Source organism: Alligator sinensis, unplaced genomic scaffold (genome assembly GCF_000455745.1).
Source record: "Alligator sinensis unplaced genomic scaffold, ASM45574v1 scaffold215_1, whole genome shotgun sequence".
In the NCBI taxonomy this organism is placed as follows: Eukaryota; Metazoa; Chordata; order Crocodylia; family Alligatoridae; genus Alligator; species Alligator sinensis.
Window position 1 is genome coordinate 1,552,084 of NW_005842259.1, and position 13,401 is coordinate 1,565,484.

At 44.1% G+C, this 13,401-nt stretch overlaps 1 protein-coding gene across 19 annotated transcripts in view; it reads right to left on the reverse strand.

The window, feature by feature from the left end:
- Positions 1 to 13,401, reverse strand: part of TNRC6B (trinucleotide repeat containing 6B) — a 188,975-nt gene that overhangs the window by 25,606 nt on the left and 149,968 nt on the right. For 16 of the 19 annotated variants that reach the window (XR_003095021.1, XM_025208907.1, XM_025208896.1 and 13 more), the window contains 4 exons: positions 8,876 to 8,944; positions 6,469 to 6,644; positions 5,103 to 5,177; positions 4,264 to 4,309 (listed from right to left, as the gene is read on the reverse strand). Coding sequence is in view for 18 of the 19 variants with exons in the window: in XM_025208907.1 (XP_025064692.1) it covers positions 4,264 to 4,309; positions 5,103 to 5,177; positions 6,469 to 6,644; positions 8,876 to 8,944 (366 nt within the window). In the remaining variant the exon portion in view is untranslated. The remainder of the gene's footprint in view (positions 1 to 4,263; positions 4,310 to 5,102; positions 5,178 to 6,468; positions 6,645 to 8,875; positions 8,945 to 13,401) is intronic. The other 3 variants (XM_014521796.2, XM_025208906.1, XM_025208905.1) reach the window with 2 other exon arrangements.

The window sequence follows — 13,401 nt, forward strand, 5'->3', positions numbered from 1 at the left end:
GACTGGCGGTGATAGGAAGCTCGTACGGTTCCTGGAACCCCAGGGAGCATGCGCTGGGACTGACACCGACCCAGCAGCAGAGACCGTGGCCGCATCACCACCTATGAAACCCTGGAACTGTTCCAGTGACTTCTGGCAGTGTGGAGGCTTGTGTTGAGGTGTATGGAGGGAGGAACGCCACCGTCCTTCGAGTCCTCCTCAATCCGTTAGCTGGCCAACCGGCCTGCAACCTTCTGTGACAGCTTCCGCGATTGCAAGTGCTCATGAAGTCAGACACAGGGACTTCGAATGACCCAGAGCGAGTGTGGCAACCACCGCAGAGGACGAGAGAGGAGAGGATTATGTTTGGTTTCCTGTTACACCACTCCAGACTCACGAAGCGACAGCTGCGGATCCTGGGAGACAAGGGTCAATGGCAGTTGGCCCACGAGCTAGGTTTCCAGTGTCCGAAGGATCCAGACAGCGACTCCGGAACATCCTCATCGTGTTAGGACAAGACCACGCAGCGTCCATGTGTGGATCGTCATTCGTGACGGTGCATCTGCGGGCGTGCAAGAGCCGTCCGGAGCCGAGTCGAGTTCGAGCACCTATGTCATGTGCTTGAAGGAGAGTGGGGAACCGAGAGAAGAGATCTGATTACCTCTCCATACGAATTGTGTTATATAGGTTGATTAACAGTGTCTAAGAATTCTTTTTTCAACAGGTTTACCCGAGGTTCAAGATACGTGTCAGAAGCGGATCCAGAGAGAGAAAGAGACACGCAGAGGTCGTCTGACGTGTGACTCTGCCATGACACCTATTGAACTCCTCGTGATTGAACTTTTTGTGACCAATATATTGATGTGTATGTCTGTTGGTTACTATTTGGTTCGATCCGTAGAGGACGAACTACTGTCGTTGTATACCTTTGTATATAGTCAGTTATCTTTAGAAAGGAGCGATAATTTGGACGGCATGCACGTGCTTCAAGTCCCAGCTGTGTCTTCGGCAAGGGGGCGTGTCAGAGCTGATTTGGATCAGTGCCTCGACACAGCGGAACTTTCCAGCACAAGGCACGGTAAGGCAGGGGAATTCTCAGCGTGGTGAAGAGTTCCGGCGTGGATAGAGTTCCCGCCAAGGATATGCCGATTTGCATAACATGATTGGCCGATGTTAAATTATTCCCACGTGGCGGTTGGCAATTGGCTCGCTAGCCGTATAAAAGGTTAGGGACGTTTACGCCCTAGTTGGAGAACTCCGCGATTTCCTCTGGAGTGGAACTCCGGCAGTTTGATCACCTGCCAACGACTCCCTGTCGTCGAAGCCTTACGACGTATCCTCCGTGTTGCATGCCCGAGTTAGACCCGGGCTACCCGGTCTACAAGAGCTCCTTGATTAGCGACTAGAGATTAGAATTGTTGCAACTACAATTGCCAGCTAGCGTTCCCGAAGATTCCCGATCCTCGGTCCCCTCTCGGCCCCCACATTCTTCTGACGGGAGAGAGGTTAGAAGGTGTGTTAGATGCATAAATGACCCAAATTAACTTGTCAAAAAACCTCATGTGTGTATAGTGCATGTGTAATTAGAATAGGAGTCACATAGACAATACGCTAGCAAGTGACATATTAAAACAGAGGCCTATATCTGGTTCTGGATAGAAAATATCAAACGTCTTCCATTGGGTCTCAAGAGCAGGTCTGTATACAGAGCATCTCTTACATACAGAAGCTTCACATCTCTTCAAAGCAGCTCACAGTTTCCCGTGTACTGTTTTTTCTGGATTTGCTCTCAATGCCAGATCAAGAACAGTGGAAATAACCACAACTCATTTTCCTGAATCAAAGGGAAAGCATACCAGAAATCCTGTATGGAGCTGCAGGGTTTCAGGTTGACAATAATACAGGTAAGGTAATGTTTCCACTACTATATACGATACAGAGCGACTTACAGGTCTAATGGGCATCTCACTAACTCTCCAGGGTGAAGTTATTATAATAAATGACACCTTAACAGAGACATGGAACAGAAGAGCAGTTTGACCAACACTTAAACCAAGACATCATAAATATCACGGAAACAAGAGTACAAATCTCACAGCAGAAGAATTCCACGTATGAAAACTCTGTCTAGGACAAATAAATAAACCTGCCCTGTCGGAGCAGCCATGACGCAGGCTATCTACACCTATCTATTGCAATGAAGAGTCCTGTCTCCTTTCTTGCAACTACTGCAGCAAAACAAATCTTTCAACCAGCCTTTAGTGGCACACAGAACAAACCTTTCAGAAACTTTGTTGCTGCAGACTGCATAGGATAAAAAGCTGTGATGGCAGCCAAACAACCTGACAGTACAAAAGAAGGGTAACAGATAGTTGAAGTTTAAAGAAAAGGCCCATTCCCATCTGAAAAGCTTGAAAAGGAAATTCCTTCCAATTAACTGGAACAAGACAATCTATAATCAAAGCCACCTGGCTCTCCAACAGGGTCTTCTGAAGTTCCCCTGAGCACCTGCTGCTGAGTATCTAAGCTGTCCAGAAGTCAAGTGGGTGATCTGAGAAACTTCTGACCAGGGTAGAAACATAAATGCTAAGATGACAGATCAAGTAGTCTAAAGAACAGGAACAGCAGAGGTCAACACCAGAAACAGGACAGTGGCAACAGTTTTCAAGACCTCATTAGGGCTACTGAGACAATCTTGATTTCTGACTAAATTCCTAGAAGACAGATCCAGATAAGGCACAGAACACCTGACCCCAAGCCAGGAAGAAAAGGAAAGTCAATCAGGAAAGTGAGTCCTGCTCATACATGGAGCAGAACCAGAGAAAACAAAATAACTTTCAGCAGAAAGAAAACTAGTTGGGATTTAATCTTACTGGATCACCAGATCACTCTTTTTGACATAGCTGGTTAAATGAGCCCCTTCTATTGCTAGCTGGTATAACATAACACCATGGCATTGTTTATTTAAAGAATTGAACAAGTTTTGAATTGATCACAGGGAGAAAAGCCTTGAAAGCCAGAGTAACTCTCACTTCCAGTACATTAATGTAAGTACCCTAAGTCCACCACCTGAAACAATTACCAATGACAAAAGCATCTCCCTTAATGGGCCTATTTTTCATTTGCCTTCATTCAACTAGAACGTCCTCAGCCACAATACTTCATAGTGTTAAAATGGGAGCGATTCACACATGACCAACTGTGTACAGACTTCAGATTCAGACTGGTGAAAGATATCACCTCACTGCATTGGCAAGGAATCTATCCTCTAGCAAAAAACGTTCTGTAAGCTTGGGTTCTTACAAGGCTCCCAATGCACATCCAATTTTGTGCAGATATAAGAGAGAACTATTTGTTACATGAACCTTCAGAAATTGGAAAAATACATAAAATTTTGTGAGAGATGAAGTGTAGGTACAGAAAGAAACCCAGACATCCTGTGGCTCTGTACTTGTGATTCCTTACATGTATATTAACGACCTTTTACAGAAGCAGGATGTTGGCTGCTGTGGTCCCCCTGCTTTACCTGTGGCAGGATACGGTGTTATGATTTGTGTTGTACCAGGGTTGACTGCTGTTTTACTAAGAGGTTAGAGATTGTGGATTTGTATCAGATGGTTTGGACAGGGATGATCTTGGCTTGGAGGCAGGTGGTTGGACTAGATGACCTATGGAGGTCCTTCCAACCCTACTTCTCTGACTCTACAATCGCCTATGAGATTGAACCAAATAATCCAAGGGGTCACTTTCATTTACCATTTGTAATGACACTTCTCGCATAGCATAACCCATTTAAGCTCCCTGTTGTTTGTGGTCAGGTTGTCCAGAGTAAAGAATCTAGTCCTATTCAGGATTAGCTCTTCCCTTTCCCCTCGCATCAACTCCAGGAAGCTGTGGTAATTGGGATATCCTAATGCCAAGAGCTAATAAACTCTCTCCTTTTCTACCTAGCTAAGACACATGACAAGGTGCACTTGTTTCCTCTAAACAGCAGTATCAAACACTACAATCTGAATAGGGTCTCCTGCTTTTTTTTTGGTTTTTGTGCAATGCCTCCATTTTATGTAGACCTCTTCCTCAGCCTTGTTTGTTTCAGCAGTGGTTGCTTATCTGCACAAAATTCTAGCGCTAAGCAGCTGAATTCTGCTGCTGTCCTGCTTGTAAGAAAAGTGCTCAAAAATAATTATCCACACCTCTTCCAAGCTGACCATGTCATCCATGGAAACTTAGCCCATGGTGCTCAGTCCCATTATACCGAATGTATTTTAATTAAGTTATACATACCTACAGACAACTCTATCTTACTGCCTGGAGCATCCTCAGTTTGACTCTGAAAGAAGAAAAAAAAAAAAAGAGATGCTGTACTGACACCCAAGCAAAGCTGGAGAATATTACACAAAATATCTTTCAAGGTTAAAGACAGGTCAGAATAAACAGCAGCATACCTGTGTGAGTGAGAAGTCATTTTCTAAATGAAACTAGAGTCCTGATGCAACCTTGAACACACCTTACCCCAACTGTGTTTGGTGGTAGGCTTATTAAACTGCAAAAGGACATATGAACTCATGCCACAGAGAGAGATGGATGAACAGCTGCTCTGAGAAATTAACCTCTGTCCTCATGTTCCAGTGGTCAAAGGATCAAGTTCTGGGAATGGCAGCCAAAATGATAGCTCATCCTCATGACCTGTCAAGTCATCAAATTTTGAAATGTGCTGCCAAGTTATTCTTCTCCTGGCAGTCTGGAACAGGGTGTTCCCATAACTGAGACATCCGTGGTCTAGTGGACTGAATTTGAGACCAGGGGCCGAGAGCTTCTACCCCCAGTTCTGCCAATGGCATTCCGTGTGGCTTCAGGCTTATCACAGCATCTTTGTATCCCAATTTCCTTAACTCCAAAATAAGAACTATATATACACCCCACATTTCCAAAATAGTTAGTGGAGTTTAAATATTTAGCTACTATCACTAGTGGGACTGATATGATAGGAAAGGGTATGACGATAAAAAAAGGAGCGTTTTGTTAAAAATCTGCTAGCAAATAACTAAATTTATAATTCTGCATATTACAGGAAGTCTACTCCCAAGCTGGCTGTTTATGGTGTTAAAAAATAAGCTACTTACTAGCAATCCCATATTTGAAAACTGCTTGGATAAAGGGGTCATCCATGAATCACTATTTCCTCCTTTTAACGGGCACTGAAAAACAGAGATGGGTAATTAAATAGTTTCCCTATCACCTTGCCTCTATTTTCACACTTCCTTGATTCCACCCTTGATTTGCGGAAGTATCACCTGAAAACAATGTTATTGAAAACCACCTCTCAAACGCTACAAGGACACATTAAGCTTTTATTCTGTTAGAGACTTGCCAGATACTATTAAAAACCGACTATAACTGTTCACTTTTGGGTATCAGGGTGGATGGAGATTTAGTTACGCAATAGGTATAACACTACTTCCGTTTCATTCTAGGACCAGAACAGATTTGAGCACAGCGATTTATTTTCTTACTTGTTTAAACAGATGAATTCTTTGGTGTGTTTTATGTGGAAGTCCCCATTGTGCTTTCTCCCCTTTTAGCTCTTTCCTCTCAAATCAACACCATGCTGGCTGGGCTTTCAATTTGGCCTCGATGCTATTTGTAAATGATCACAAAACAAAACTGAAAGCCAAATCAGCAATACTAGAGTACAAAAACCAAGCTGAAAAGCAAAGCTAACAGACTATTGTTTTGTGATAAGAAGAATAAAACAGGGTCTGAAAAATGAGCAAGGAAAAAAAAAAAAACAGGACTGAAATTAATGGGAATCAATGGGTCCCAAAAAGCAGACAGGCAACTCTCCCCAACCCTGGTACTACAATAAAGACTGATTAAATGCTCCCAAGAGCTGTTGTGAGCCATTCTTCTTAATCTGCATATCTCAGCTCTTGGCCAAAAGGAAGTCCTTGTCTGCAGGTAGAAACACTACTGCTGAAACATTAACACATTCGTTTCCTTGCGCAGCAGTTAGCTCAGCAGCCAAGTACAGTCACCTGCTTCTGCTTTTTCTCACTGTTGTCATAAACTAGCAAAGATGGAATAAGGCCCAGCACAAAAGTAACAGTAAAGAAGAGTGTGTGGGATCAGAATGTTAATAGATTACGTAAAGGGAATCTGTGGCAGCCTAATTCAGAATAATGCATCGGCAAGAGAAAAGCAACGACTCTGGGACATTTACTGCTCAGCTTCATTAGGTAGTGGCTCTGCAGCCCACATACCAGAAGAATTTAGCAACTACTATCAGTTACAAGACATAATAGCTTTATTACATTCAACAAGACCAGAAACCTAGCACTTCAGACATCACTGTAAAGCAGCCACCTCTGTGATGGAATGACATAATACAATAGCTTGTTTTCCAAAAGGAAGCGCCTAATAGCCTGATTACATCTGGTTTCAGAGCACCTGGCAAGTATGAACAAATCATTCAAGCATTAGGATTCTTACCTTAATTTGTGGTTTCTTTCCTGGCCCCCAGCTTGTTGAGTTGTGGGAGGAACTGCTTCCCTGAGAGCCTGCTGTGTTCCAGACTCCTCCCTCCTCCTCCTCTTCCCAGCTGGAATGCCGCGTTCCTGTTACTGGCCCATCATTCTCCCCCCAGCCATCTTGCATAGATTTAGAACCTTTAAAAAGAAGGAGAAACTTCAAAAGCGAGCCACCCCACAACCTGACTGACTGCAAGGGGGTGCTTAGTTCCCAAATTGTGCTGGTAGAGTTCAAAACAATTCTTTTCTTAATGTTACATGCAGAAAAACCAAGTATGAACAACAAAACCCAGACAATTTCCTGGAAGTAACTCATGTTATGTACTTTCAAATAATTTTATTTCAAAAGATATCAAATGCCATTAGCTTAAATTTACAGTACTCAAGAGATGCTCTTGTCAAAAAAAGACTTGAGAACCGCATTTGAGTTTTTCCTTTTTACTTTCCAATGTAGGAGAAAAAAATTCTAGAAGCTTTTAAATTAATAGGCGTGAGGGATTTAATCTATACAAAACTTAATTTATATTAGTGCACAACATCTTATTTCAAAATTCTGAACTCTATCAGAGGAAAAAAACCTAAATTAAAAAAATACCACATTTCCGTATCAAAATTGCTGATATGATGATTTTTAAGCCTAGCTAATAAAAAACACTGCTTTGGAAAGCTCAAACTTAATTGCCAGAGACTGATCAAAAATGTGAAGTAAGGGAGGCTTGCCACACAAACAGCAAGATATTCTCCACATTGTTTAGGGTTAGGTATTTTTTTTTCCTTGGGGTTTTTGTTGGTTTTTTTTCCCTTCAAACTAGGATCTGACAGGAATACTGAAAAAATGTCTCTGAAATCTGTAAAAACTAAAAATCAGTTTCTGTTCAGATTAAGCAATAAACAAAATAATCGGGGAAAGAGTCCTTCCAAATAGCTCATGTTTTAGTATATGCACACCAAATAATCTAATAATTGTATCCACACACAAAAAATAGAGAGAGTCAGCTTCTTGGTTCAGATGCAAAACTGTCCTGTCATATAGGAGTTGCCATTTAAATAAAGCACTTGCACCACTACTACAATGCTGCAACTATTCCATTTTATAAGACAAGAGAAGGAGCAGTTTCATCCCCTACTGGCCTCAACTCTTATTCTTTAAGTGCCAGCTGGCACACCGCACTCATGACCACCCAAAAACACAGTACAACTACAGCTTTTCCTACAGAGCCAAAGTATATTCCAAGCCTGACCCGGTTTGTCTACTAACTTTCCTCTGTCCTGCTATAATTCCATCCATCATGCTGCTCCCTCCAGGCTCTCCACAGACATCTTTGCAAAACTAGATTTCTATCATCTTTTTTTACTACCTAATTTATTTAGGGGCTCGGGAAAAGGGAGTTGGGAATAAATGGTTTAACGCACACCCAGACAGATGTGACTATACAGGAGCCTGTAAACTCAAAAGGGAAGGTGCCCACAAGCAAGAATAGCTGCAATAATGAAAATATGTGCAAGGGACATAAGAGACAATAAACAGGGATTCTACAAATATGTCAAGAGCAAGAGGAAGACCAAAGAAACCACAGGTCCCTTACAGAATGCAGAATACAATCTAGTTACAGATGATGCAGAGAAGGCTGAAGTATTTAACATCTTTTTTATTTCAGTCTTCACAAATAGGGGCAGCTACCAGATAAGTACAGCTGGCAGTAAAGATAGGGAAGGAGTCAGGTAGCCTAGAGTAAATGGCAGAATAGGTTAGGGGTTACTGACCTGGATAGACTGGAAAAACAACATGCAATTAACTAGATGAAATCCAACAAGTGCAAAGCCCTGCAACTGAGTTGGAATAATTTTATACACAAATACAGACTGGGGAATGACTGGCTAGGCTGCAGTACTGCAGAGAAGGACCTAGGGGTTACAGTAGACTGTAAACTGAGTACAAGTCAACAGTGTGCTCTCATTGTAAAAGGCCAACTGTGTACTGGGTTGCATTAACAGGAGTGTCACTAGCAAATCAAAGGAAGTGACTGTTTAGCTCTACTCAGCACTGGTAAGCCTCACCTAAAGTACCGTGTCCAGTTTTGGACCCTACACCTCAAGAAGGATATGGACAGATATCCTTTTCTCTGTGGCTGCATTGGACAGGGCTATAAGCAATGGCCTCAAGCTGCTACAGAAGAAATTTAGGTTGGAGACTAGAAGGAACTTACTGACTAGGCGGGTAGGTCAAGCATTGGAACAGGCACTTAGAGAAGTTATGGAATTGCCATCCCTGGAAGTTTCAAGAGTAAGTTAGATAGATGCAGCAAAAGCTTTGTTATCTGACACCCATAGGGAATTGGGGGTGCCGGATTACAAAATATGTTGGTTACCTGAGAGGCCGCCTCTCCTGCCGCGTCCGGTGCGCCGCTGCCCCTCCTGCTGTGTCGCCGCCCCTCCTACTGTGAGGGACAGGGAGGGGAGCAGAAGAGAAAGGGGAAAAGAACAGTTATTGTGGGGGCTCGGCAGCACAGGCTGCTTTGCCCCGGGCCAGGGGGGCTTGGCGAAACCGGAAGTGCCACAGTGGGCACTTCTGGTTTCACTTTTACCTTACAAGCTGCCATGCCGGTTAACAGAGCATGCTGGCTTGTAAAGTGCTGGATAATGCGGATTTTACTGTACTTGGTTATGACGGTTTAGTCAGGGATGGTCCTGCCTTGAGCAGAGGCTGGACTACATGACCTTGTGAGGTGCCTTCCAGACCTACTTTTCCTATATATTAGTAAATGACTAATGCAAATTGTTGCTGTGAGAACATTAACTTTTAAATTTATTGATATGCACGCATCTGAATTCTTAGTAACACAGTCTTGCCAAACTGCCATGGAGGTGGACTACATCAGCCACAAAATCTACTACACAACATCTTTTTTGTTACAATACTGATCACATATGCAGGTTATACACAAAAATCCAAGTTAAAAGATTAAGGTTGCAAAGTCAGGTACTCAATAGTTCAGAAATGCTAGAAATAAGGTTCGCTACATGACCTTAACTTGACATTCTTGCATTCATGTCTTACAATTCTCTCAATTACATGATCACATACTGTTCCCTGTAGAACCCCACCTTATTCTATGCACAGGTCTGTGTAGTAAAGGAGACAGATGTGTACCACCTGCTTTATTTTCTGGAGAAGTTGGAAGGTGTGTAGTGAATGAAGCAGGCAACTGCAGGGGAAAGAGAAAGGATGACCTTGTGGTTAAGAAAGATGAAATAAATTCTCTCTTTGACTCTGCCCAGAGAGTTCCCAGATGACGGTGGGCAAGTCACTTTACCCAAACTTTTCACAGATGTCATTAATTGTGGGTTTTTGATCTTCTGGATGCCTAACTCAGTACCTTTAGTATGCAATGGTCCGAACCCTACATATCAAAGTTGCATTGCAGTCCCTAAGGTCAGCCAACAGCAATCTCTTGCAGGTTCTCTTTGTGCATCAAACTAGTTCAGTGAGAATATGATGAAGCTCATTCTCGGCAGCTGCTCCTCAGCTTTGGAACTCTCTCCAAGCCTGGACATCTTTCAGCAGTGTTGTAAGACCTTATTATTTGGGCAGCCTTTTGCAGTGGGATTAGGTTTTGGAGTACTGCTTGGAGAACTAGTCTATTATTTTGTTTTAACATTTTCTCTCATTTTAGGACTCATCTTATTTTACTCCAGCTACCCTCAGCCTTTTTTGGGAAGGGCAGTGTAAAAATCAAATAAATAAAAAGAAAATGATTATTTTGTGCTTGTAGCTGCTACTAAAGTCAACAGAAACTGCACTTAGGTCCTATAAATGCTATGAAATGTTAAGTACGATAAAGAAAAATCAGGCCTCGGGTACCTCAATTTGGAATTTGAAAATTAGCTATATACTTTTTGTATTAATCTCTCTGTTTATGTTCACCATCTGCAACATGGGTTTAATACCCATCCATCTCACAGGAGTGAGAAGGAAAGCAATGAATACCACAGAAGAGGCAATGAGGAAAATTAACAATTATTTCTTCAGTGCAGGGTTTGAAAAGCAGTCAGTAAAAAAGATCTGTGGCTATACACTTAGTAAGAAGAAAGCAAAAGATTACGTGGTTGTTAGGTAATCACTCTCCATTTTATGGGTGGAATATGGCAGGGGGCCTGTGAAAAAAGTCTATGATTATATAATTAAAAACTATTATAATTGCACATGTAACCTTAATTCTAACATTTCATAACTTCTGAGTGTTTGACCTTGCAACCTTAATAATGTGCACGCAACCGGTATAATTTCTGTATTTTTTCAAAAGCTGTAAAAAAAATTTCTGTAAAACACAAATTCCATCAGGTGGCATCATACTGATGTACATATGGTTTATCATCTAGGTTGCACAGACTACAGCAGGGTCTGCAATATTTTATGGAGGAGTCCAGCATAACACAGCCCAGCTCTGAGATGGATGGGGACTAGGGACCCAGCTACCTCAACTTCTTTCTGCCAAGCAGATACAATGCAGCAGAGGGTGGGCTCCTCCTTTGCCCAATCCTTGGGTGCCCAACTGTGGCACAGCATGGGCAGAGTCCCCTGCTGTCAAATGCTGAAGAAATTAAACCACAGCTCCACAAGCTGGATCTAAAGGCTCCACAGGCTGAATATGGCCCATAAGCTATTGTTTGCCAGCTCCTACACCACACAGTCCTTTGCCACTTAGACTAACTAAGTAAATGAAAGCAGTAATAACCTGTTGTGGTCATGGCCCAATCTTTTTGGGCTATGAACCTATTTCTAGTTTGAGCCCATCCAGGTAACAATATGTGTAGCATGAGATCCTACTCTTAAGCACCGGGAATCCATTTTGAACCATGACCCTTAGTTTGGGAACTGCTAGACAATGCCGACCATTATCAAAAGGAAACAGGACATTTCAGGAATGGTGAGAGACTCCTGAATCCTCAGTTCCATTCCTGAGCCTGGAATGGAGTATGATTTGCTGGGCTCTTACTCCCATTCATTTCGCAAATAGAATGCCTCTAGCCATTTCAATCAGTTTGAATCTGTCCTAATACTGTCACTATATCACCACTGGCTTCTCGTCCTAGTTTCTATTCTTCTCAGTCAAGTTTCCTCTTCTCATACTTCTAGACCAGGGATGGGCAAAATATGGTCTGCAGCTGGATCCAGCCTGCCAACTGACTGCATCTGGCCTGCAGGTGGTTGGCCTCAAAGTCATGGGGTCTGGTCCTTGGGGAACCGGCAGCTCCAGCTACTGCATCAACTGGGCAGGCACGCATGTCCAGGCCCCATCCATAGCTTACATCAGCCTCAGCTGTGGACACTGCAAGTAAGTTCCCGCAGGGGATAAGGTGACTACTCAGGACTGCAGCTGATAACCTGATGCAACAGTGTCAGTTGCGGACTTGAGTGGACACCCCTATCCCCAGCGAAAACTTGTTGGCTTTGTTCACAGCTGATGCCAGCGCCTGCCCTGTGCTGCTTCTGGTGCACAGGCCAGGAGCTGGTGTAAGTTGTGGGGATGTGCTGTAGGTATGGGGGGGGAAGGAGGGGAGGGAAGGGTAGAAGGGAGAGAGAAAGTGAGAGAGGCAACTCTACCCATGATGAGCAGTGGTGGCTGGTGCTGGGTGCCAGGAGTAGACATGCTTGCCACTGCCAGGGCCCTTCTGGCCTGGAGCCCAACACCAGTGCCTCTCTGACTCCTCCCTATCGCTGCCATTTGGCAGGCCCAGGGCAGCCTGGAGGTGGCACTGGTGGTGGTGGCAGGGAGGAGCTACAGGGCAGCCTTGGCACAGGCTCCCTCTGTAGCTAGTGGGGAGCCTGCAAGCACATCCACTGCCAGGTCCCGCTTTTTCCTGGAGCCCAGCACTGGCCACCACCACTCATCATGGGCAGGGCTCTCTCCCCATCTCACTCCAACCATCCCACACCTATAGCACATCGCTACAGCTTACACCAGCTCCCAGCCTGAGCGCCGGAAGCAGTGTGGGGTGGGCACCAGCATCACCTGTGGATGCAGCCAGCTGGTTCCCACTGGGGATGGGGGCATCTGTCCAAGCTCCTCCTCAGGGTAGAAGGGTGGCCTGGAGGTGCTGCTGGGTCCCCAGCTGAGCCTGCTGCTAGCTCTCTGCCCACCCACTCACAGCCCCCTCCCACACAGGGAGATTTGGTGAGCTGCTGCAGGGGTGGGAAAGGAGGCCTTGCTGACCCAGTCCGGAACAGCTCCCCAAAACTCCCTATGTGACCCGTGGGCCCAAATAACTGCTGACCCCTCTTCTAGATTCATAGATCTGACTACCCATGTCTCCTTGCCCTACCAGATCCAGTAAAAACCACATTCTATTCCGTACCCACTTACATTTCCAACTCATCTTGATTCCACTCCCTACTTTCTGATTTCTCCCTTCTGTCACCCCAGGTTCTAGTGGCCTACCCCCTGGCCACACACACTCCTTATTTGCTCTTATTCTCTCTGGTTCTCATGCAAATCTCATGATCCTCACCTCTCTGGTTCTTTATCCAACTAATCCCAGTTTTCCCTCTGTACCTTAGACTACTTACCAGGCCTTTCTATGACATCCATCTACTTCCTTCAACCCCATTAATTCCAAGTCTCTTTCTTTATTTTCACCTCCATCCCCTGCAACTAGCTTTCTAGCTCTTGCCACCTCCAGTCTCAGTCTCAGACCCACCTATTCCTACCTTCTCCTGTGCTCTCACAGATTCACAGAGGAAGAGAAAGCTACCCATTAAAACAGAAAGATGAGAAATAAGGAGGAGTGCAAAAGAGGGGAGAAGAAGAGCAGAGAATCAGACACTGGAACCAAAGGATTTACTATGGCACGTTCCTCTACAAGGGGCTGAATCCAAAAATCTTGACCAGATGAC